The 26473-nt window shown below is 45.7% G+C and overlaps 2 protein-coding genes across 6 annotated transcripts in view; one reads left to right on the top strand and one right to left on the bottom strand.

Moving 5' to 3' along the window:
• LOC137436754 (syntenin-1) overlaps nucleotides 1-26473 on the top strand; it is an 881728-nt gene that overhangs the window by 103828 nt on the left and 751427 nt on the right. The window lies entirely within an intron of this gene.
• LOC144894290 (uncharacterized) lies at nucleotides 1674-26367 on the bottom strand. Its single transcript, XM_078786750.1, has 6 exons — nucleotides 25830-26367; nucleotides 14159-14325; nucleotides 13863-14057; nucleotides 6408-6459; nucleotides 5950-6297; nucleotides 1674-5050 (listed from the first exon to the last, which is right to left on the bottom strand). The coding sequence occupies exons 1-6, from the start codon at nucleotides 26296-26298 to the stop codon at nucleotides 4887-4889; spliced, it is 1395 nt and encodes a 464-aa protein (XP_078642876.1). The 5' UTR covers nucleotides 26299-26367; the 3' UTR covers nucleotides 1674-4886.

Below are 26473 nucleotides of genomic sequence, written 5' to 3'. Positions count from 1 at the left end.
TTCAAAATGTCGATGTGCCAAGATTTAAACTGTTCCAATCGTCGAGAAGTTTGCCGACAGAACTCGTCTTTTTATCCATCCCTGACGCACGAAAAGGTCGTCAACGATCAACGTGTTTTGTGGTTTAAATATCTCGGAACAACAAAATTAAACATCAAAACGTGTGTTCATTCAAAATATCGTGTTGTTTACGAAGATCATTTCAGCCATGAACGTTCGTATTTGGGAACGAACTACCTGGGAAACAAAGCTCGGAAATTGCTGAAACACGACCCCGTACCGACATTTACCGGGGGAATGTCATCCATGTTGATTTGAAGCCACGCCCGTCGCCCAAGCCAGGCCCAGAGTGTCACGTGTTGATTTAAAGCCACGCCCAAGCCAGGCCCAGAGTGTCACGTGTTGATTGGAAGCCACGTCCAAGCCTGACCCAGAGTGTCACGTGTTGATTTGAAGCCACGCCCAAGCCAGGCCCAGAGTGTCACGTGTTTATTTGAAGCCACGCCCAAACCAGGCCCAGAGTGTCACGTGTTGATTGAAGCCACGCCCAAGCCAGGCCCAGAGTGTCACGTGTTGATTGGAAGCCACACCCAAGCCAGGCCCAGAGTGTCAGGTGTTGATTGGAAGCCACACCCAAGCCAGGCCCAAAGTGTCACGTGTTGATTTGAAGCAAGAAACGTTTCGACATGATGCCACGCTATGCTGACATCATTTTCAACACAAATATGTACAAGGAGGAATCGGTGAAAGCAATGGAAAGGATGCACAGAGGGTGGGTAGACAAGTTACTTGTGCAGGGCGAAAACACCAAAAACCAGCAAAACAGCAGATCGGAAATAGTTATTGACAAATGACGACAACAAAGAACAACTTGTGCAAGTCACATGTGATTCTTGGGGCAATGGTTCTACAGAACGACTACAAGGCCCAAAGGACATGCTTATCTGTGAAGGTTACGGATCCAGGTTCACATCTGAGGATGGGAAAACAACAATTAGGAAAAACAGGTTGAAGTTCCAACATCGACACAAGAAGAGACTAACACAAGGATTATATGGCTTTGCCTGTTTGCAGAGAAGCATGGTTACAAGAACATACAAGTGAGAAGTCCAGAATATGATATATTTTTCATCATCCTGCGCCACAACAACAAACTTGAAGGTATTACAATTTTGTTTGATACTGGTACAGGAAGCAATCAGAACCGATTCAACACGACGGAATTTGCACAAGCCGACACACAGGAAAACCGGGCAGTGCTTCAAACTCTCCATGCATACGGTGATTGTGACACAACTAGTGCATTTGAGGGGAAAGGGAAAGTCAAGCCCATCAAAACTCTGGAGACGATGCCAAGGATTGTACCAGCTCTTGGAAGACTGAGGAATTCATGGAACATGCCACAAGACCTGATAACTGAGCTTGAAGAGGTCGCATGTGCAGTGTATAGCAAAACAAGGTTGGGAGAAGGGGACGATTTGAGACTGTTCAAGATCAGGGAGAACCCTTGAACGCAATGCTCAATGTTGGCATGGAAACCTTGACACCATGCAGGAAATGCTTGGAAAAACACCTCAAAAACATGTGTTTGTGGTTTATAATATACTAGGAACGGTACCCACCCTACGGGCGGGGCTTCAATTGGGAGGCCCAAATGAAAAGGTAAAATATCAGAAATTGAAAGCTTTTTTATTTTAAACAATTTATATAAACATCCGTTAAATCATATCACACACAAATCATCAAAATCTAAACAGTATTTGTAGAATTTCAATAAAAGTCACATCACTGTTCATATCGGTAAATATTATTCCATCGTGTTTGGAAAAACTGAAAAATTGGGAAAATTAAAAAAAAAAATTGGAAAACAATATAGCAGATTTTACTCCAGGGGATCCCAGGATTACCCACCCAAAATTTCGTTGCGATCGGTTCAGCCGTTTTTTCGGTACCTGGGAACGGCCAGACGGACGGACAGACGGACAGACATTTGGTGAATTGTAGTAAGATTACAAGCCCGGCTACGCCGCTGTTAGACTTTTCGTCTTGTTTAATTAAGCATTAATTACCAAAGTACAAAATGAAAATGGTTTCAATACCTTATTTGATAATTGTTCTTTGTAATACAATGTATAGCTTGTATTGTTCTATATAATACAATTCATAGTTTGTATTGATATTAATAACACAATGCATAGCTTGTATTGTTCTATATAATATAATTCATAGTTTGTGTTGATATTAATAACACAATGTATAGCTTGTATTGTTCTATATTGTTGCGGATATGAGGACTGTATATTTTTTTTGATTGTGTGGTTTGTTATTGTTATTATTGTTGTTCTGTGCCTCCTGCCTCCGGAGCTGTGTAAAGATCAAAAGGGCGTCCCATAGTCCACAAGCATACACGTCAGCCAATCATAGAATATCCATGTTCGATAGTTATATTTTATTCTGTGTTTTAGGATAAGGCTGTGTCTCCCATTAATAGAAATACTCCATTGCACCAGTGAAAGAGAATAGATCCCCTTTCATTCCCATCCCCAAAATCCCCATTTCCGTCACATCCCCTTTCGTCATTGCCGAGCCTCGATTGCCAATATTACATCCCCTCTCGTCATTGCTGAGCCCTCGATTCCCAATCACCTCCCCTCCAATATCTCCAATCCAATATCCAAGAATCCTCCAAATCCGTCATCGAGGGCGGAGCGAGAGGGTCGCGCGACCAACCAGGGCCGAGGTGAGGACCCCGATGGGCGTGTCCAGAAGGCCGGCGGCTTGATCGCGAGAGGCGCTAAAGAGACGCGTGCGCAAGTGACCAGAAGGAGGGAGAGTCAGTCAGTGGAGTCGGTGGTCAGTTGGTTGCGTTGGTTGCGGTGAGGAGTCGGTGGTGGTGGTCAGTGGTTGCGTTGGTTGCAGTGAGGAGTCGGTGGTAAAGAGGGAGTGGACCAAGAAAGAGTTGAGGGTTTGGACCAGACGAGCCAGACAAGACACCAGGGAAAGCAGCGGAGGCAGCAGCAGCAGCACCCAACAGCCACTTGGGGCCTGAACGGCGGTTTTGAGCAGGGCCGCAAAGGAACGGCGGCTGCTAAACGCGCCGATAGTGCTGCAGGAACCCCTTGGACCTTCCTCTCCCTTCAGCCATCCACCTGCCTTTCCACCCTTCTTGTGTACGTGAGTTTGTTTTGTTTGTCTGTCCCTGGGTTAGTTAAGTCTGTATAAGCTAGTATTTGCACTGTGTCACCTGCGTCTTATGTGCCTGTAAATAAACGTGACTGCTTGCTTTTTGCTTATGTGTGTAAATAGTAAATAAATTTAGTAGTATTTCCAACCTTTTTGTCTTCGTTTTCCTCTTTGCATTGCGTCGTTTTCGTCTTTTCCCTCATCGAGCAGCTGCGGCGCGATACGGCCAAAGTCTGGGTGAATCGGGTGAGTTTTGTTAGGTCGCGGTCTTACACCACCGCTCGGTCTATAACATCTGTCCGCGACCCGTAACAACATAATGCAATTTATAGTTTGTATTGATATTAATAACACAATGTATAGCTTGTATTGTTCGATATATAATACAATTCATAGTTTGTATTGATATTAATAACGCAATGCATAGCTTGTATTGTTCTATATAATACAATTCATAGTTTGTGTTGATATTAATAACACAATGTATAGCTTGTATTGTTCTATATAATGCAATTTATAGTTTGTATTGATATTAATAACACAATGTATAGCTTGTATTGTTCCATATAATGCAATTTATAGTTTGTATTGATATTAATAACACAATGTATAGCTTGTATTGTTCTATATAATGCAATTTATAGTCTGTATTGATATTAATAACACAATGTATAGCTTGTATTGTTCAATATAATGCAATTTATAGTTTGTATTGATATTAATAACACAATATATAGCTTGTATTGTTCCATATAATGCAATTTATAGTTTGTATTGATATTAATAACACAATGTATAGCTTGTATTGTTCTATATAATGCAATTTATAGTTTGTATTGATATTAATAACACAATGTATAGCTTGTATTGTTCTATATAATGCAATTTATAGTTTGTATTGATATTAATAGCACAATGTACAGCTTGTATTTTTCCAAATCGTACAATGTTGGTTTGTGGATGTGCATTTGACCTTAAATTGTTTTCCATCTGCACGCTGCAACCCACAAACATGTCCTTTATTATTACAAAAAGAAATAATACCTGAAAACAATCAACAATTTCACAACGAAAGAGCAAATAGAGCTGAAGCATAATTCCCACAAGTTTCATATCAAACTAGAACGGCACTCGCTAGAGCGCATACCTCCGCCAGGCTGAACAGTTTACTTTTTGTATCCCAATGATAGACCGGGTCTGGATTCGGACCTGAACCCAAATCTAATCTGCTTGTTCTCGTTACCGAATCAACTCGTCCACCATGTTTAGTCATAACTCGTCCATAACTTTTAAAAATATCCTGTGAAGTATCGTTTTTGGCCCCATCTCTCAATTGTGAAGAATCACTTTAAAAATTGTACTGTTCAAATCCAGATCTTCACCAAAATCGAATCATTTCATCCTCGTCACATACGCCACCTCTCTGCCAAATTTCGTCCGAATACATCCACAACTCTTTTAGATATTTTGTTCACAGACAGACAGACAGACATACAAACAAACAAACAGACAGACAGACAGGGGTGAAAACATAACCTCCATCCATCTTCACGGGCGGAGGTGAGAAGTATCATGTTTGTGTTGATGTTTTAACAACTACTTCCTGAACATTCATAAAAACAAATGTCTTCTCATTAAAAAAACACACATATGGAGAGATGGAAAAACATTGATGACTTTGTGATCACATCTTAAAGATGTTTCTACAAACATTCTTCACGATAACGTTTAGCAAGGAAAACAACCATGGTGAATGGGAAGAGAGCGAGAACATTGATGGTGATTGCTGCAATGAGAGCAGGTCCGCATCCGGAGAATGGTGATGGGTCGTTGGTCTCTTCCACCGTTGTGGATCCGTTTTGGTTTCCTATAATCAGAAAACCCATCAGGATAACAATCATGGAAGATGCGATAACTAAACCAAGGATAAACTGCACTAAATGGTAAATCAATGGTAATAATAAAACACCATACCTGTTCAACTTGTTACCAAATAAACAATTATTACCTGATATTATTCATCTTAGAAAAAATATTGTTCACTCCCAAAATACTTCGCTATCAGGACTTCTCATTTTAAACAAGAAAAAGAGCAATCAGAGATTGCAAACCCTCGCCAGGATGTATTTTCAGTGGTTTTTAAGGCTTTAGTGTGAAACAAATATGGCGGCCAAACCACGTGACCGATGACGTCATCATTATTTGTTTTCTAAACTAATTTCTTCCTTGATGCTCAAGAAATTTCATCTTGATTGGATGAAGTTTTGTACTTGTCGAATTATGACGTCATAATGGAAGCACCGATGACATCATCATCAACATATTTTATTCCCCATGGAGAGTTCTTTACAATGAGCCATGTCTCAATTTTTTCTATTCAGCACTTTCGGAGATATGGAGGTGCAAAGTTTTTCGGTTTTTCCAAGATGGCGGCCGAACCACGTGACCTATGACGTCATAATTATCATCAAAAAATTCTACAGGTGGAGTTGCCCTATGGTGAAAATTTCCTGTCAATCGGACCAAGTGTTGCAGAGAAAATTATATTTATTCTGTGCAGACAGACAGACAGACAGACAGACAAACAAACGGACTCAAATGCAATACCCGCTCCTCTGGCGAGGGTAACTAGGAAAAGGAAATTATAAGAGAGAGAGAAGGTGTTGCCACTTTCAGGGTAATTATGAACAAAGATGGTTTCTTATAATGAAGAACCTTAATAGAGCATGATCACTGGGTGGTAATGATCAGCGAGTTACATCTTACCAGGTGTGAATGAAAGCACAGAGAGGACCTGCTGTCTCCATGTTCCATCCTCTCCGGGACCAATCAGGCACCAGTATCTCTCGAGTTCATCCCTCGGTACACCAAATGGAGGCAGCAAGCAGTGGGAGCTTTCTGGACAGGAATCCTGTCCAGGTTCCAGCACTGTATAGTTTTTCTGTTCACTCTTCCCCAGACAGGAGGTAAGGATGTCTGCCTTTGTTCCGGCCACTGCGATCACCCGGTTGTGGCCTTCAGTACTTCGAAACATCCACAGCAGTGAGAACTTGTTACTGTTTGGCTTTTGTATCTCACAAGAGAGGAGAGGAATTCCCCTGAGAGGGTTGGGAACTACAATGGGAAACAAGGAAATTACAATCGTTATTTCCACCAATAACATCTTTCCCAAAATGCTTTGAAAAACGGCATCAAATTCCCGAATGAGAATCCACAAAACGCACCGGTTGGTTTCTTCGGTTCTCTGTCATCCAAAGGGTCACATGACCTGGGAATCTGAAATTAAATAATAGAGAGGGAGCAACAACACCCAGATGTGGTGAAGTGATGGAAAATACAAGTTATTGATATTGTAAAAGGCAAACAAGAATTAGTACATGAAACAGATTCGGTTTCTCCTCTCCCTCTCCCATCTGTCCTTCTCCAGCACCACCGGTTGAACTGTTTACAAAACCCGCACCCTCTCCAAACCGAATGTTTACATTGCTCCGAGGATGTACACTGCCTATAGAAAGTCTACACCCCCTTTCTAATTTTTCATCTTTTGTTGCCTCTCAGCCTGGAATGAAAATGCATTAAATCAGACCTTTTCCTCCTTCATTTACACATCGTACCCCAGAACTTCCAAGTCAAAAACGAATTCCACAAATTTCAGAAAATTAATTAAAAATGCAAAATTCGAATATCTTCGTTGGACAAGTGTCCACCCCTATAATAGCAATTGTAAATTATCTGAGATGTAACAAATCAACTTCAAAATCACACACCAAGTTAATTGCCTTCCACCTGTGTTAAATTGCAGTGATTCTGATTATTTCAGAATAAAATCCGCTGTTCCTGTCGGTTTCCTATGCTGAGTTGTGCATTTTACAGCCCAGTTTTTGTTGTGGTGAGCAGGGGGCAAGGGAGGGGTGCTTTGGTGTCTACCTTGAGCACCTTGAGAGCTTTGTTGTGTTTGTCCTGCGTGTTTTTCTTTATTTTCCTGTCTTGTCTGCATGTTATTTTCCTTTCTTGACCTTGTTTGTCCTGCGTGTTTTTCTTTATTTTCCCGTCTTGTCTGCATGTTATTTTCCTTTCTTGTCTGCATGTTATTTTCCTTTCTTGTCTGCATGTTATTTTCCTTTCTTGTCTGCATGTTATTTTCCTTTCTTGACCTTGTTTGTCCTGCGTGTTTTTCTTTATTTTCCTGTGTTGTCTGCATGTTATTTTCCTTTCTTGACCTTGTTTGTCCTGCGTGTTTTTCTTTCTTTTCCTGTCTTGTCTGCATGTTATTTTCCTTGCTTGACCTTGTTTGTCCTGCGTGTTTTTCTTTATTTTCCTGTCTTGTCTGCATGTTAATTTCCTATCTTGACCTTGTTTGTCCTGCGTGTTTTTCTTTATTTTCTTGTCTTGTCTGCATGTTATTTTCCTTTCTTGACCTTGTTTGTCCGTGTTTTTCTTTATTTTCCTGTCTTGTCTGCATGTTATTTTCCTTTCTTGACCTTGTTTGTCCTGCGTGTTTTTCTTTATTTTCCTGTCTTGTCTGCATGTGATTTTCCTTGCTTGACCTTGTTTGTCCTGCGTGTTTTTCTTTATTTCCCCGTATTATCTGCATGTTATTTTCCTTTCTTGACCTTGTTTGTCCTGCGTGTTTTTCTTTATTTTCCTGTCTTGTCTGCATGTTATTTTCCTTTCTTGACCTTGTTTGTCCGTGTTTTTCTTTATTTTCCTGTCTTGTCTGCAAGTTATTTTCCTTTCTTGACCTTGTTTGTCCTGCGTGTTTTTCTTTATTTTCCCGACTTGTCTGCATGTTATTTTCCTTTCTTGACCTTGTTTGTCCTGCGTATTTTTATTTATTTTCCCGTCTTGTCTGCATGCTATTTTCCTTTCTTGACCTTGTTTGTCCTGTGTGTTTTTCATTATTTTCCTGTCTTGTCTGCATGTTATTTTCCTTTCTTGAACTTGTTTGTCCTGCGTGTTTTTCTTTATTTTCCTGTCTTGTCTGCATGTGATTTTCCTTGCTTGACCTTGTTTGTCCTGCGTGTTTTTCTTTATTTCCCCGTCTTGTCTGCATGTTATTTTTCTTTCTTGACGTTGTTTGTCCTGCGTGTTTTTCTTTATTTTCCTGTCTTGTCTGCATGTTATTTTCCTTTCTTGACCTTGTTTGTCCTGCGTGTTTTTCTTTATTTTCCCGACTTGTCTGCATGTTATTTTCCTTTCTTGACCTTGTTTGTCCTGCGTGTTTTTCTTTATTTTCCTGTCTTGTCTGCATGTTATTTTCCTTTCTTGACCTTGTTTGTCCGTGTTTTTCTTTATTTTCCTGTCTTGTCTGCATGTTATTTTCCTTTCTTGACCTTGTTTGTCCTGCGTGTTTTTCTTTATTTTCCTGTCTTGTCTGCATGTTATTTTCCTTGCTTGACCTTGTTTGTCCTGCGTGTTTTTCTTTATTTCCCCGTATTATCTGCATGTTATTTTCCTTTCTTGACCTTGTTTGTCCTGCGTGTTTTTCTTTATTTTCCTGTCTTGTCTGCATGTTATTTTCCTTTCTTGACCTTGTTTGTCCGTGTTTTTCTTTATTTTCCTGTCTTGTCTGCATGTTATTTTCCTTTCTTGAACTTGTTTGTCCTGCGTGTTTTTCTTTATTTTCCTGTCTTGTCTGCATGTTATTTTCCTTTCTTGACCTTCTTTGTCCTGCGTATTTTTATTTATTTTCCCGTCTTGTCTGCATGTTATTTTCCTTTCTTGACCTTGTTTGTCCATGTTTTTCTTTATTTTCCTGTCTTGTCTGCATGTTATTTTCCTTTCTTGACCTTGTTTGTCCTGCGTGTTTTTCTTTATTTTCCCGACTTGTCTGCATGTTATTTTCCTTTCTTGACCTTGTTTGTCCTGCATATTTTTATTTATTTTCCCGTCTTGTCTGCATGCTATTTTCCTTTCTTGACCTTGTTTGTCCTGTGTGTTTTTCATTATTTTCCTGTCTTGTCTGCATGTTATTTTCCTTTCTTGAACTTGTTTGTCCTGCGTGTTTTTCTTTATTTTCCTGTTTTGTCTGCATGTTATTTTCCTTTCTTGACCTTGTTTGTCCTGCGTGTTTTTCTTTATTTTCCTGTCTTGTCTGCATGTGATTTTCCTTGCTTGACCTTGTTTGTCCTGCGTGTTTTTCTTTATTTCCCCGTCTTGTCTGCATGTTATTTTTCTTTCTTGACGTTGTTTGTCCTGCGTGTTTTTCTTTATTTTCCTGTCTTGTCTGCATGTTATTTTCCTTTCTTGACCTTGTTTGTCCTGCGTGTTTTTCTTTATTTTCCTGTCTTGTCTGCATGTGATTTTCCTTGCTTGACCTTGTTTGTCCTGCGTGTTTTTCTTTATTTCCCCGTCTTGTCTGCATGTCATTTTCCTTTCTTGACCTTGTTTGTCCTGCGTGTTTTTCTTTATTTTCCTGTCTTGTCTGCATGTTATTTTCCTTTCTTGACCTTGTTTGTCCTGCGTGTTTTTCTTTATTTTCCCGACTTGTCTGCATGTTATTTTCCTTTCTTGACCTTGTTTGTCCTGCGTATTTTTATTTATTTTCCCGTCTTGTCTGCATGTTATTTTCCTTTCTTGACCTTGTTTGTCCTGCGTGTTTTTCTTTATTTTCCTGTCTTGTCTGCATGTTATTTTCCTTTCTTGACCTTATTTGTCCTACGTTTTCGTTAGTCTCTCCTTTCCTGCTTTTCCCTGGCCTTCCTCCTGTTTGGCGCCTCACCCTCCAGACAGGTAGGTAGCCCCGCGCCTCCATCTCCCCCACCCGTCATTCCCAGTGTTGTCCCCTGCTCCTCCATAGGACTCCGGCATGGCGAGCAGGCGTCATAACTGTCTCAGGTTCAAATATATAAAGGAGGGACCCGTTCTGCCAGGTGAGGTATTTGGTTGGACGGTTTTGTTGGAAGCGCTGGAGTTCAAGGCTGAGGAGTTTTATTGCCTCATCTCCTTGGCCCGTGGGCTTGATGTGTCTTTCCAGTCTTCTGGAAGACATGTCGAGTTTTGAGTGAGGTGAACTGCTGCTCGGTCAGCTGGGTCTCTGGATCAGGAGACTGATCAGAGAGGCCACTAGGAGGCCAATGGCAACTTGGAAAGAGCTACAGGCCTTTACGGCAAAGGCTATTCACTGTGTGTATGTGACAACAATATTCCAAGCACTCCACAAGTCTGGCTTGTACGGTAGGGTGGGAAGAAGGAAGCCATTACTCAAAAAAGCCCACCTTGAGTCCTGTTTGAGGTATGCAAAAAACAACTCCAGAGATTCTGAAGCCAAGTGGCAAAACATGTTGTCGTCTGACGAAACCAAGATGGAACTTTTTGTCCGAAATGGAAAATGTTACGTTTGGTACAAACACAACACAGCACACCCAAAGAACACCATCCTTCTGTCTCCACTATCAATCTCATCTCCGCTAATTTGTTTGCCAGCTCGTCTTCCAATCTTTGCTGGTCTTCATCATCCTCACCTTCCTCTTCACCTCTCTGTTCCCCTCCGTCCTTCTGCCTGTTGTCATGTGCATTCTCGTTTTCATCCCCTCCAACTGTGTAGGTGTTTCCACCAAATTGTCCACAGCATGGATAGACTACGAAAAGCTTTTGGTAGTGTCCCACATTCATGGATGATAAAATGCAGGCAGGTGTGCAAGATCAACCCCCAAATAATCAAACTGATTGAGAAAGCAATGGAACACTGAAATACAGTAACACATTGATATTACAGCATTCGGAAGGAAATATTGAAATACCAGGAGTGAAGATGCGATGCCCCCCCCCCCTCCACATTATAGTGATTCTGTGTCTCCTCCCCCTCTGTCTCACCTCGCCTTCCCTGGGTCCCCAGTGACGCTTCGCATTCCAAACCCTTGCTTCGTCACGAAGCCCTTCCCTGCGATCCATTGTGGTCTCTTTGCCACCATCGCTCAGTCCAGCCTGACGAGTGTTCGGCTCCCATCCTGTTCTGGCCTTCACTGCTGTCTCTTTTATTTTATTTTAATTTAGGAATGTATTTGCTGTTAACGCAACTCTTTCTAATTTGTTGGATGTTGCCGTCTTTGCTCTGGTGGTCAATCTGGTCTTCAGCTGGTCCATGAATCTAGATCCCCTACCGGCCAACCCTCACTGTTCTTGTCTTGAATAGACTTTACAGTCGTAAATGGCATCCTTCTCCTCCATGTTCCAACATTCGTTTTTAAGGTTCTTTAGTAGAGCTCAATCTTTTTTTTTGACACAGGAACCCTCTTGGCTGGGTCCAAATACCTGTCCCCTTGTGAGTTGGTCTTCTCAGTAGAGGAGGTGCAGGCTTCTTTATTTTGAGCGAGTATTCTGGCTGCTCGGTGCGGCCGCAGAGACTAAGTACAAGGGGCTGTGTCCCATAATTCCTTTTATTCTACTTTATTTCCAACACACGTTTCGTTTGTCGAAAAGTGTTCCCTTCCCCACCTGCTCCAAGGTGCGTCGGTGACAATGTTTCACCTGCCCGGTTTCGTTGAAGACTTTTCCCTTCCCCTGCCCTTCATCGGTTCATCGGGAGAAGCTCCTCACCTTGGGAGTTATGATCGTTCGAGGATGCACGCAGCACGTCCGATACACGATCAACCTCAAGGTCTTTCGGAGTTGCAGGTCTCCAAGGTGTGTGTGTGTGTGTGTGTGTGTGTGTGTGTGTGTGTGTGTGTGTGTGTGTGTGTGTGTGTGTGTGTGTGTGTGTGTGTGTGTGTGTGTGTGTGTGTGTGTGTGTGTGTGTGTGTGTGTGTCAGTTCCATTACGAAAAAAAAATTAAAAATAACAAAAAAGTAATTACGATCTTTACACAGTGATTCATTCATCTCTATATAATTCCAGCAATCTCTGTGTGTGTGTGTGTGTGTGTGTGTGTGTGTGTGTGTGTGTGTGTGTGTGTGTGTGTGTGTGTGTGTGTGTGTGTCTGTCTGTCTGTCTGTCTGTGTGTCTGTGTGTCTGTATGCGACCGCTGTTTCTCGACAACTACCGGTCCGATATACTTGAAACTTGCCAGGTATATTGCTGGGGACCCGAGGATGTGCCTTTTCAAGGTTTGAAATTAATCGGACAAGTGGTTCCCAAGGTATGGTCACCGTACTCGCAAGCCGTTCGCTTTGGCTTTGCGAATGGACCAAACCATTTCATGTAAATAGAGGGGGGGGGGGTTCTGTGGTCGTTACTGCCACGTGGTTTCAAAGTTTTTTTTTGTTGTTGTTGTTATTGTTGTTGTTCTCTTCTCTTTTCTTTGTTTGTCCTTGCGAAAAGACAAAATACGTTTGCGATAATTGAATAATTGGCCATTAAAACTAAATTGCGAATAATCGTAATTCTGGCACGTGGTTTCAGTGTTTTTTTTTTTTTTACATTTTTTTTTTTTTTTGCACGCACGTACGGGCAAGCACGTACGGGCAAGCACGCCCTAGTCTCTATATAATTCCAGCAATCTCTGTGTGTGTGTGTGTGTGTGTGTGTGTGTGTGTGTGTGTGTGTGTGTGTGTGTGTGTGTGTCTGTGTGTCTGTATGCGACCGCTGTTTCTCGACAACTACCGGTCCGATATACTTGAAACTTGCCAGGTGTATTGCTGGGGACCCGAGGATGTGCCTTTTCAAGGTTTGAAATTAATCGGACAAGTGGTTCCCAAGGTATGGTCACCGTACTCGCAAGCCGTTCGCTTTGGCTTTGCGAATGGACCAAACCATTTCATGTAAATAGAGGGGGGGGGGGGGTTCTGTGGTCGTTACTGCCACGTGGTTTCAAAGTTTTTTTTTTGTTGTTGTTGTTATTGTTGTTGTTGTTCTCTTCTCTTTTCTTTGTTTGTCCTTGCGAAAAGACAAAATACGTTTGCGATAATTGAATAATTGGCCATTAAAACTAAATTGCGAATAATCGTAATTCTGGCACGTGGTTTCAAAGTGTTTTTTTTTTTTTTACATTTTTTTTTTTTTTTGCACGCACGTACGGGCAAGCACGTACGGGCAAGCACGCCCTAGTCTCTATATAATTCCAGCAATCTGTGTGTGTGTGTGTGTGTGTGTGTGTGTGTGTGTCTGTGTGTGTCTGTGTGTGTGTGTGTCTGTGTCTGTGTCTGTGTCTGTGTGTGTGTCTGTGTGTGTGTCTGTATGCGACCGCTGTTTCTCGCCAACTACCGGTCCGATATACTTGAAACTTGCCAGGTATATTGCTGGGGACCCGAGGATGTGCCTTTTCAAGGTTTGAAATTAATCGGACAAGTGGTTCCCAAGGTATGGTCACCGTACTCGCAAGCCGTTCGCTTTGGCTTTGCGAATGGACCAAACCATTTCATGTAAATAGAGGGGGGGGGGGGGTTCTGTGGTCGTTACTGCCACGTGGTTTCAAAGTTTTTTTTGTTGTTGTTGTTGTTGTTGTTGTTTTCTCTTTTCTTTGTTTGTCCTTGCGGAAAGACAAAATACGTTTGCGATAATTGAATAATTGGCCATTAAAACTAAATGGCGAATAATCGTAATTCTGGCACGTGGTTTCAAAGTGTTTTTTTTTTTTTTTACATTTTTTTTTTTTTTTGCACGCACGTACGGGCAAGCATGCCCTAGTTTTCTAAATTCACTTCATTCATGACGGTAGAGGGGATTGAGAAACACGTGATCTTGGGAGAGGAAGTTAAAAGATCGAGATTACATTTGGTATTTGTGGAATAATGTAAGATTACCTGGGGATAGAGGGTTTTAGGATCGTTTCTATAAATCCAACACGAACAGGTAAATGTTTGTTCGAGTCCGGAGAATGTTTCGGTGATTCTGATGTTCTCGAGTAACCAGCTGGAATGATATCCACTCCCATCGTGCCGGATTGTTACATTTTCCAGGTTCCCCAGGAAAAGGGACCGCACAGTGAAAAGATCTACCTGTTGAAACACGTGTACAGCAGGTAACATCTCACCTGGTCGGGCATTAACATGTTTATTAATATTCTATCTACCTTGTTAAAGTGTGTGTGAATAATTACCTGACCCGCTTCAATAGGATTGTGATATGTTGAATGTTTAAGATGATGAGATCTCAAACACTTCAATCCTCCACAGATCGTGATATAAACGTTGGCACCTGTGCCAGCCCAATAAACATTTCCTGTTTTGATGTAAATCTTGTAATCCTTCGACTCCTGGGGGGAATCTGATAGAAATCGCACATCGTTAATATCCCGGATGTTAAACATGGTGTTCAATGTTATTTTTACTTTAATAAACAATCAGGACGAGCTTACTATGGATAACCAGCTTACAATGTATAACAAGCTTACTATGTATAACCAACTTACTATGTATAACGAGCTTACTATGTATAACGAGCTTACTATGTATAACGAGCTTACTATGTATAACCAGCTTACTATGTATAACGAGCTTACTATGTATAATGAGCTTACTATGTATGACGACCTTACTATGTATAACGACCTTACTATGTATAACGAGCTTACTATGTATAACGAGCCTACTATGTATAACGAGCTTACTTTGTATGACCAGCTTACTATGTATAACGAGCTTACTATGTATAACGAGCCTACTATGTATAACGAGCTTACTTTGTATGACCAGCTTACTATGTATAACGAGCTTACTATGTATAACGAGCTTACTATGTATAACGACCTTACTATGTATAACAAGCTTACTATGTATAACGAGCTTACTATGTATAACGAGCTTACTATGTATAACGAGCTTACTATGTATAACGAGCTTACTATGTATAACGACCTTACTATGTATAACGAGCTTACTATGTATAACGACCTTACTATGTATAACGAGCTTACTATGTATAACGAGCCTACTATGTATAACGAGCTTACTTTGTATGACCAGCTTACTATGTATAACGAGCTTACTATGTATAACGAGCTTACTATGTATAACGAGCTGACAACCTTACTACCGAAAGATGGTGCAACATAGAAACTGTGGGTAAACATCCAAACAACGTCCCAATAGCCATACACCTCCTGGACCCACACACCAAGCATGTTTGGAACATGGTAAGTTCTATCACGTGAACCGGGTATTTATCATCCCCAAAGTAAATGGACATGTGATCGCCATATTGGTTTCCTTCATAAGGAAACCTGTTCCGAAATGCTGCACCACATGGTGCCCTTTACCAGCACAAGGTGCCCTTCAGTTATATTAAATGGTAATTCTGATCATGTGTCACACTTATTTACACCTTCATTCACCCATAAGCATAAACCACTCACAGCGATTCCTCTGGTATTGAAAAAGGTGGAAAAACATAAAAAATCTAACAAAATAAACATGTTTTTTTTTGGTTGCAATGTACCTGTACTATTTATTAATTTATTAATTACCATCGAGTATTTAATTTCAGTGAAATGTACTTTATTTAATTTCACGAAAGTGAATCCAATTGATCTGTTTCTCAATTAATAATTTATCCTGTAATTAGTTTCGCATATTCATGTTGAACAGGTTCGTATTTTAACCAAACACGATTTGAACCTGGATAATTTGGATACGCTGGATAACCTGGATACGCTGGATACCCTGGATACCCTGGATACCCTGGATAATCTGGATACGCTGGATACGCTGGATACCCTGGATACCCTGGATACCCTGGATACCCTGAATAACCTGGATAATCTGGATACCCTGGATACCCTGGATACGCTGGATACGCTGGATACGCTGGATAACCTGGATACGCTGGATAACCTGGATACGCTGGATACCCTGGATACCCTGAATAACCTGGATACGCTGGATAATCTGGATACGCTGGATACCCTGGATACGCTGGATACCCTGGATATGCTGGATAACCTGGATACGCTGGATACCCTGGATACGCTGGATAACCTGGACACGTTGGATATCCTGAATAACCTGGATACCCTGTATAACCTGGATACCCTGGACACCTTGGATATCCTGAATAACCTGGATACCCTGGACACATTGGATATCCTGAATAACCTGGATACCCTGGATATCCTGAATAACCTGGATAACCTGGATACGCTGGATAACCTGGATGCGGTTTAAACTAGAGTCCCGATATTGTAGGAATCTCGAGTGTGAACTTAAGAATACCGAGGCCATGCTTCAGCCGAGACCACAAGGTGTGTATACCATCCCATCCATTACCATCGATGACACCACTCAAAGTTGTCGGTAAGTTCTGCTACCTTGGAGGTGTCCTCTCTCAAAATGCAATGATTAACGAAGAAGTAACGTGTGTTCTTTGGAAGATTGGCATATCACCTTTAGCATGGACGTGGCATTCACCTGGACACCAAGATCAGTGTCTATCGTGCCGTTTTCTTATCGACACTCCTGTACGGACGCTAATCTTGGACACCTTAATCATGACCATATCAAACATCTTGGTCAATTCCATATGCGAAGCCGACGCAAGCTTCTAGGCATCACCTGGCGAGGTAATGTACCGAACACCACGACCGGATCCAATGAATTGAGTATTTCCTGATACAAGCCTAGCTTCGCTGGTCAGGACACCTCACACACATGGAAGACCATGGAATACCAAGAGCTCTTTCTTTGGTCAACTTAAATTTGGTAAACGGTCACGTGGTGGACAAAAAGTGCGAGAGGCTGATTTGAAGGACATAGCGCCGAGCAGATTGCGTGGAGGAGTTGATAATAAACTGCATATCTTCGAGATTATGACTGAAGAGTGCGCAGTCATCGAAAAGTAGATCATGGAGCAGCATTTCCGTGATTCTGGACTTGGCCTTCAGATGCTGCAAATTAAAGGCACTTCCGTCAGTGCGAAACTGGATCATCAACACCCTCCTCTCCCCTCCCCTCCCCTCCCCTTCCCTTCCCCTTCCCCTCCCCTCCCCTTCCCCTCCCTGGGTGCAATAGTTGAAGGTATTATGAAACAGAGGAAAACACAATGCTTAAATAATAGGGGAACTAGGACACAGCCTTGCTTTGTGCGATTAGTAACAGGAAAGGAAGTAGGAGAGGGAGGGGGGAGTTGAGGGGAGAGGGAGGGGAAAGATAGATTACATATACATCCTTTGGGTGGGGGGGGGGGCTTTGAAAAGCCCCTCCGTTTTGGGGAAGGGAAGGGGGAAGGGAAGGACCAAAAAATTTCCCATGCAAATAGTGCTTCATAACCTCAGTGTTGCACAGGTAAAAAAGGTCATTGTAATACCCTCTGCCACCATCACCAGGTGGCACTACACGGTACACATTTACGCCCCTCTCCTGGTCCCCCACAGCCCCGGATGAGGCCACGGCCACATAGCCTATGTTACCCCCCTGCCAAAGTTGTATTTGTATTTGTACCCCGAGTAAAGTATAAAAGTGTTTGTAGCTGGAGTACCTGGCGTTGCTCAAGCGAAAAAGAAACATTAACATATTTGAAATGAGAGAAAATATAATGAAAAAGCAATTACATCCACATCAGAATCCATCACAAATTCATCATTTTACCTTTTTGTTGATTTTTTGCTGGTGAATCACGTTCATCACGTTTCTGAGTTATGTATGATGACGTTCAGGAAGAAGAAGAAGCCTTCCCACCAACTTTGACAACTTCCGGAATAGTTTGATTATTTGTGTTCAAATGTTGTATAGATTTAGATGAAGATTTATTCATGTGAATGTGTACTTGTATATAACTGTCATTAATCAAAAAGGCTTTGGCACTACAGAGCGATTTTTAAAAAAATCCAAAAAACGCACTTTAAAATAAATAAATAAATGTTTTGCCTAAAACACTCCCTGACACTCACTGATGAACCTCTGAAAGTTTGACCAAGATCCGTTCAGCCATCTGAGAAAAATGGCGACCCACACACAGACACACACAGACAAACAATGGCTCTCTTATATAGTAAATTACATCACAACAATACTTACTCCTCTTAAATGTTATACAGTTTGATTATTTCCTTTCTACGAACACACCTTACTTATTGGTCTCGCCTAAACGGGTTCCGAGACCATTGCAACGCCCCTGCTTGTCTATCTGTTTGTGTATGTCTGTGTCCACATCTTTATATTTTCACTTTTATTTTATTATTATCTGTAAGTGCTTGTCCGATTGATACAAAACTTTAATCACAGAAGGGAATCACCATGGAGAATATTTTATTTATAACTCCAGGTCACATGGCATGACAGCCATATTGGATTCAAGGAAAAAATATTTGACATTTTCTCTGAAACGGCTCAACTAAAAAGATTGAAACTTGGCATGTCATCAACTCCCCATGTGGTATGCATGGTGATAACTATGACATAATTGGTGAAGTGGTATTCCAGCCATTTTTTTTTTTTTGTATACAAGATCGAGGCTCGTTTAAGAACCAGCATATCAAACACACTGTTGCGGATTTGGGGTATGGCACTCCCGTTACCAAGGGGGGGTTAATCCCCTTGTCTTTTACACTGGCCGTCTCCGATCCTGGAAACTATGACATCACTTCCGGTCGGTAGTAGCCAGGGTCATTGGTCAATGAAGTCCCAAATACCTGCGTACTAAGACCGGCCGTAAGCGAGGAGATAATTTCCACCCGAGCCGCAGCGTTAATGGATACGCCGAGCGAAGCGAGCTGCGACTCGGGCCGTTAACAAAAGACTAACCCGATTCTGAGCGGTTCTGATCGTGCCACAGTTACCCAATGGAGAAATCATGAAAGCGATCGGATGAGAGGAAACCAGAAGGTAAGGAAGAACAAATATAATTTATTACTACACTGTACAATAAAAGAGGAAACGAAAGGGAAAGAATGTACAAGCAGAGGAGAAAAAGGACACAGGGCAAGCTTAAACAGTCTTAAATATCACGCCCAGGACAACACAAACTGACTTACACAAAAAGGTGGTGGTGGGAAGGAAGAGAAGGGTCCAGGCAGATGGCAGGGGAGGAAGGTCCAGCAGATGGCACAGGCGTCGAGGTCCTGCTCCAGGTGCACGCTCCACTCCGGTCCACATTTTGGTTCGTGGCGAAACCCGGCAAGCAGCGCGATTATTATCGTCGTGGGAGCAGACCGACCCTCTCTCTCTCTCTCTCTCTCTTTGGTCTTGCTCATCTGCTCTTACCATCCACTGGGCTCATCTGGCTCTCTCGTTCTCCCGGGCACATCTCCGATCATCTCTCGAAGTAGTCCGCGGGCGCGCTTTTATTACATCATCGCGTATCAACCCGCGTGCGCCCTTGGGTCCACCCAACGGTGAACACGCCTCGGCCCGGATTGGTCGCGAGGGTTCATTGGTACCTCCCCTCGTGACGCGTTGATGGGGCCACGCCTATGTTCCTGGCACTCCACCCCCCTTCTTCTCCAACTTGACCGCGTGCTAATGGCGTCTTGCTGTGGCTGGCAGAGTAGGGCAATATGATTTGGAGGGCAGATTACGCCACAAAATGAATGGAATGGGAATTTGAGAAGGGGCCTAGGTTACTTGATTAATACAACGCAGAGTCAAACTATTGGGAACAGATCCTTACCTGAAACACATACTAATGAGATAACTAAAGAAGATCCTCTGGTGTCCTACGTGTAGCTCGTGGCCTATCTAGGGTGCGATCTTTGACCTTTTTGGAAGATGGGGATATTTACAGGGAATTATTTACAAGGCTTATTATTTTACAAGTGAAGGTTCTAAAAACCGTAACAATACATTAGCACATAAAACGCAAAAAACATAAACGGACACAAAAAACAATAAAGGGAGGAGTCGACAAGATGTGGAGAGAGAGGGAAGCACACAAGCACAACAATAGAGGACAGGGACATCAGGAGATCTGTTTGAAGGGAGAGGTCTCGGGGATGGCAGGGGGAGGAGGGGGGAGAAGGGGGGGGGGGAGAAGGGAAGGGGTACATGGTACCAAACAAACTGACACTACAAGGAATTTCCGGAAGGAAGTCGAAGATTGAAAGATGTGGATTTGGGGTGTATTAACGGGGGTAGAAAAGATCAAGGTTTTGTATGGGGGATGGTGGGGAACAGCTGTTTTAAAGACCTGGAGGGAGGAGAGTCTTGTGGGAGTTTGTTCCAGAGGTGGAAAAAAAAGAGTAATAAAAGAGTTAAGGTGAGCAGAGAGTCTTGATTTTTGCAGTTTCACTGTAAGAGAGTTGCAGACAGATCTTGTGCGTCCTGCAGGAATATTTGGGGGACACAGCACAGAGAGAGCTGGGGGAGCTAGGCCGGAGAGGAGTCGGTAGAAGACAGAAAGACCACCAACCTGCCTGTGGTGAGTGAGTGAAAGACCCTCTTGGTGTCTACAGCGTGAACCCGAGCTGGGTGTGAGGCAGGAGCTCCAGCCCAGAGTGGAGAGCAGTATTCCATTGAGCTGTGGATGAAAGCCTTGTATGTAGGGAGCTCAGGTGTGCCAAGGAAGGACTTCGCACGACGGAGGATGCTCAGTTGGCGACTGGCTTTGGAGGCCAGCTTGGAAATGTGGTTTTCCCAGGAAAGATCATGGCAGATAGTGAGACCCAAAAGCTTGAGTGACAGAACTTCTTGGAGAGGATTGTTGAGAAAGTAAATGGGAGGGTTGTCCAGACGGTCTTTTCGGAGAGACACAGTGAGTGTGAGATTTGTCAGGATTGAAAGACACGTTCCACTTGTTTAACCAGTCTGATTTTATCCAGGTCCGCAAAGAGTGAAGAGGCTGCTGCCTGCCGATCTGAGGGTTGAGATATGGAGTGGCAGAGAGTGGCATCATCAGCAAAAGGATAGAGAGCATTTTCCAGAGTCGGAAAGATCATTGATGAAGACCAAAAGGAGCACAGGGCTCAGAACACTTCCTTGAGGAACTCCGGCCTGAACAGGAAGGGGAGATCAGAGAATTGCATTCAGGGCCACACGTTGACTACGACGGGAAAGGAAGTCCGCAAGCCATGCGTGGAGATTTCCATGGATACCACAGGAGGAGAGTTTGGTGAGCAGAGCGGGGTGCCAGACCCTATCGAAGGCACGAGATATCAACATCAATCAGCCATAATTGTTTCAATTGAAATCCTCATCCGAATGGTCTGAAACTTCAAATATCTCATTTACGGCTCGATCTGAGTGAAGAACTAAATTAATATCATCGGTTACATGATCTGGTGGCCATATTGGATTGAAAATAAAGACTTTCCTCGTCAGAACGGCTCAAACAGATCGATGCAAAACTTCACCCAGATGATCGACGAGCCAAGGTGAATATAGTTTGAATTATTTTCATATTCAACTTCGTTGTTTCAATTTAGCCTTTTTGTGCACAACAGTGGATGTTAAATATCCCATAAATTAATCAATTATCAATAAAGCTACGGATAATGGAAATGTATGTGACAAAACAGGGTGCATGGATGATAAGCTAGTGTCGTGGTCAGATAACGATGGTACTGAAGGAGCTCGGGCTCCCACGTCGATCGGAAGAATGGACGCGACAATAAGCTGGAATTCGTCCGAGTTGCTTTATTCAAACAAAACACTCAGGTACTCTGAAAAGCCCGTTAATCGGGCAGCAATATATATACACACATTATCCCGGAGCGTTTGCCCAGGAAAGGCGAGAGGGGGCGTGGCCGAGCGTCCTGGCTGCGGCCTGGCAAGTTGAGCGCGGGCCTGCCCGGGCGTCCTGGACGAGCCCGACATGGTGATCGCCCCGCGTCCTTGATAGGTGCAAGGCGATTGTGAAAACCCAGCGGTAGCCGCTACACACGTCCCCCCAGAATCGACTTGCACCGGCAGGGTCAATTTGAAGGGGGGTTCTGATGACCCGGCCGAAGCGACCCCTGGCGGGTCGTGGGGGGGGGGGGGTCCGGTGTGGTGGTGGGCGGTCGAGTGGGGGGCACCGTGGACGGGGGGCGGCCTCGCCGCGGTGGAAGGGCCACCCGTGGTGGTTGGTCGACGTCCACGTGCGCCGGCTTGAGGCGGTCCACCGCAATCCGGTCCGACCTGCCGCCGATGTCGATGACGAACGACTTGTCGTCCCGTCGCAGGACCCGGAAGGGCCCGTCGTATGGCGGCCGACGCACAAAAACATACTCCGCTGTGCGAAGTGCTGGGGGGGACGTAGGACTGGGGGTCACCGTGGTGGGATGTTGGCACGGGGGCAAACCGTTGGGCGGCATCCTGGAGGTCCGAGCGCTGGTGAGCTGCGGACCAGGGACTGATAGCGTCGGGCACGAATTCGCCCGGGAAACGTAGCGCCTGGCCGTAGACAAGCTCGGCGGTGGATGCCTGGAGGTCCTCCTTGGGGACGGTGCGGAGGCCCAAAAGGACCCACGGCAGCCGGTCGGCCCAACCGCCGTCTTGAAGGCCGGCCATGAGCACGGCCTTCATGGAGCGGTGGAATCGCTCGCACAACCCGTTTGCTTGGTGGTGGTAGGCCGTAGTACGGTGGAGCTTGACCCCCAGGTTGCGGGCGACCGTGCCCCACAGCTCGGAGGTGAACTGTGGTCCGTGGTCTGACGAGATGTCCGCCGGTGCGCCGAAGTGGGCGACACAGGTGGCGATGAAAGCCTGCGCCACGTCGGCGGTGGTGGTGGAGACGAGGGGAACGGCCTCCGGCCACCTGGTGGTCCCGTCCACCATGGTGAGCAGGTGTGTGAACCCCCGTGACGGGGGGAGGGGGCCCACCAGATCCACGTTGACGTGGTCGAAACGTCGTTCGGGCACAGTGAAAGGTGCCAGCCGGGCCTGGGTGTGTCGGTGGACCTTGGCCCGTTGGCAGGCTGTGCAGGTGCTGGTCCAATCGTGGACGTCCCGACGAAGGCCGTGCCAGACGAATCGCGCCGACACCATCTTCTGGGAAGCTTTCCGGCCCGGGTGGGAAAGGCCGTGGAGGGAGGCGAAGATGCGGCGTTGCCAGGTGACGGGCACGATGGGGCGAGGCTGGCCTTGGGAGACGTGGCAGAGCAGGACAGTGTCCGCGAAGGGGATGTCGGCCAGGCGGAGGCCCGTGTCCGCCGCCCGGAGGGCTTGCACCGTGGTGTCGGTGGTTTGGTCCGCCACCATAAGCGCGAAGTCCATGCCCAGGTGGACCGCGTTCGCGCTGGCCCGGGAAAGACAGTCGGCCACGGCGTTGTTTTTGCCGGCGACGTGCCGGATGTCCGTGGTAAACTCCGACACGGCGGAGAGGTGGCGCTGTTGGCGGGCCGACCACTGCTCCGTGACCTTGGCCATTGCGTAAACCAACGGCTTGTGGTCGACGAACGCCGTGAAAGGTCGGCCCTCCAGGAGGTGGGGGAAATGGCGGACGGCCAGGTGTAGACCGAGGAGCTCACGGTCAAACGTGCTGTATTTGAGCTCGTTCGGCCGGAGCTGCCGGCTGAAAAAAGTGAGTGGCTGCCAAACCCCGTTCACCCATTGCTCATGTACGGCGCCCACCGCGTAGTTGGAGGCATCCGTGGTAAGGGCGATGGGAGCGTTGAGCACCGGGTGAGCGAGCAGTGTTGCGTCGGCGAGGGCCCGCTTTGAGCTTTGGAAGGCTGCGTCCATTGCTGCGGACCAGGCAATGTCATGCTTGGCCGGCGTGCCCCGGAGGGCTTCGTAGAGGGGCCGCATGAGTTGAGCAGCGCGGGGCACGAAGCGGTGATAAAAATTCACCATTCCCAGGAATTCCTGCAGGGCCTTTATGGTGCGGGGACACGGGAACGTGGTGATGGCCTCGACCTTGGTTGGCAGCGGCACGGCCCCGTTCTTGGTGATGTGGTGGCCCAGAAAATCAACGGCCGTCGTGCCGAAGTGGCATTTGGCCGGGTTGACGATGAGGCCGTGCTCGCTGAGGCGCCCGAACAGTGTTCGGAGGTGGAGGAGGTGCTCGGCCCAGGACGTGCTGGCGACGAGGATGTCATCCAGGTAAACGAAAAGGAACGGCAGGTCACGCAGCACGCCGTCCATCAAGCGCTGGAATGCCTGAGCCCCGTTCTTGAGACCAAACGGCATCCGTAAGACTTCGAATAAGCCGAACGGCGTGATGACTGCCGTTTTAGGGATGTCGGCCGCCCTGACAGGTACCTGGTGATATCCCCGTATGAGATCAATTTTCCAAAAAATGACCCGTCCCGCCAGACGGGCGGAGAAGTCTTGGATGTGCGGGATCGGATACCTGTCGGGGGTGGTAGCGTCGTTAAGGCGGCGGTAGTCGCCACATGGGCGCCAGCCGCCCCCTGGCTTTGGGACGATGTGTAGTGGCGAAGCCCAAGCGCTATCGGAGCGCCGCACGATGCCGAGGTGTTCTAAAGCGTCGAACTCGGCTTTGGCCACGGCGAGCTTGGCTGGGTCGAGGCGGCGGGCTCTGGCGTAGACCGGCGGGCCCGTGGTTGGTATGTAGTGCTCGATCCCATGCCGTACTGCGACGGCCGAAAACGTCGGCCGCGTGAGGGCCGGGAACTCCGTGAGCAGGCGAGCAAACTCGTTCGCCGCCGGGAGGGCGCATGCCAGCTCGGTCGGCGCGGAGCTGCTCAATGTGCATACCAGGGAGCTGAAGGTCTCGGCGTTGATGAGGCGACGCCATTGGACGTCCACCAGCAGTCCGTGTGCGCAGAGGAAGTCGGCGCCTAGCAGAGCCATGGGCACGTTTGCGGCTACAAACGTCCAAGCAAAGCGTTGGCCGCCGAAGCAGAGGGTGACGTTGCGCGGGCCGAAGGTGCGGATGGCCGATCCGTTGGCCGCAACCAAGGAGGGGCCGCAAACCGCGGACTGCCTGTCCTGGTCAGAGGCGGGTATGACGCTCAGTTGGGCGCCGGTGTCGCACAGGAAGCGCCGTCCGGATGCTTTATCCGTGATGAACAGTAAGTTGCCCGTGTGGCCGGCGCTCATGGCTGGTAATGAACGCCGGCCCGGCCGTTTCCCGGCCTGCCGAAGGTGCACGGGGGTCGGCATGTCCGTGCCTTCTGTCCGAACCTGGCATGATAGTAACACCACGCTTGGTCAGGTGGAGGCCCCGGTCGTCGTGCTGGAGGTGGTCGGCTCGGTGTAGCGGCCGCCAATTGCGTCGGCAGTTCGGTCGTCGACCGTGCCGGGTGCTCGGGCGCCATGGGTGTTGCGTCGGACGGCGGTGGGCCCCAGGTCGCTGCTGCGATGCGCTGGCCTGCGGCGGAGATCTTGTCGGCTTCCCTGGCAAGGGCACGGGGATCCGTGATCGTCGTGCTTGCCAGGGCGAGGCGTACCGGGCTAGGCAGCTGACGGAGGAACAGCTCCCGGAACAGGAATGCCGGAGAGTGCTCGCCGAGCAGCGAAAGCATGTAGTCCATTTTTGTTCAGAATGAGCATGAAATGTGAGACGACACACGCTACCAAGTGTCGTTCTAGTTATTACAATTATTTTTAGGAATCAAATTGAATTACTTGGTTATAAATGACAATGTAAAAGTGTAAACCTCTCCACGAGCATTTGATGGGACAATTGGCAGGACAACCTAAGCTGGGGAAAAGATCTCAAGATCCAAATTTTGTTCAAATCTCAATATCCCTTAAAATGAACATCATCATGACTCAGAAATCCCAAATCTGTCATGTCATCAGCTACCATATCCATTCATATGTTTACCTTTCAGTGTATTCTTTGGTATACATTTGATTTCCCATGCCCTCCCTCCACATGAAACACGACGATAATCCATGATAAAATATTTTTTGTCTCCAGATGTAAAATGTGAAATAAACCTCTAGATTTACCTGAGATGTGCAGGAGTAGAGCTGCTCCACATGAAGATGGAGTAACACCCTCTGCTGACTCTTCCTCTTGATCTCCTGAAGGACAGAATGATGATGTGGAATCGCACTCCGTTACATTTCCTTGGGGAGGTTGATCCAGACATCTGTAGAGACCAGAATCTCTCTTTTCCACCTTAGAGATTTGAAGATCCCCGTTTGGTAAAATCTTATGACGGTTCATCTTCGTTTTTTGTTTTTGATCACAGTCGATATCGTAGCAATTGGTACGAGTACAGTTGATTTGTTGATCAACCACTCCATCCACATCTGCATCCGTCATCCACCAGACCCAGGTAGATCCCCTAGTCCCACACTCACACGGTAGGTTCGCACAGGTGTGCTCGTATACACTCAGCACGGTAATCCCGGGCTGCACCGAGCAGGTGGACTGTCCAAGGATCAACATCAAAACCAGCAGCGAGTCCCTCATCCCAGATCCGTTTACTAACACTGCAGCAGAATCACTGAACTCGAACCACAAAAATTATTTTACTTCTGCACCGTGATGTGTCCAACAGATGGTTATGATGTGTCCTGGTGCTTCAACATAACGTGATTAAATGAGGAAATGTTCACCACAAGTTGCAAACAGATTTCCTTTCTCA

The sequence above is a fragment of the Myxine glutinosa genome, chromosome 11, assembly GCF_964187855.1.
Source record: "Myxine glutinosa chromosome 11, kmMyxGlut1.1, whole genome shotgun sequence".
Classification (NCBI taxonomy): domain Eukaryota; kingdom Metazoa; phylum Chordata; class Myxini; order Myxiniformes; family Myxinidae; genus Myxine; species Myxine glutinosa.
This window is presented reverse-complemented; position numbering and strand designations above follow the sequence as displayed.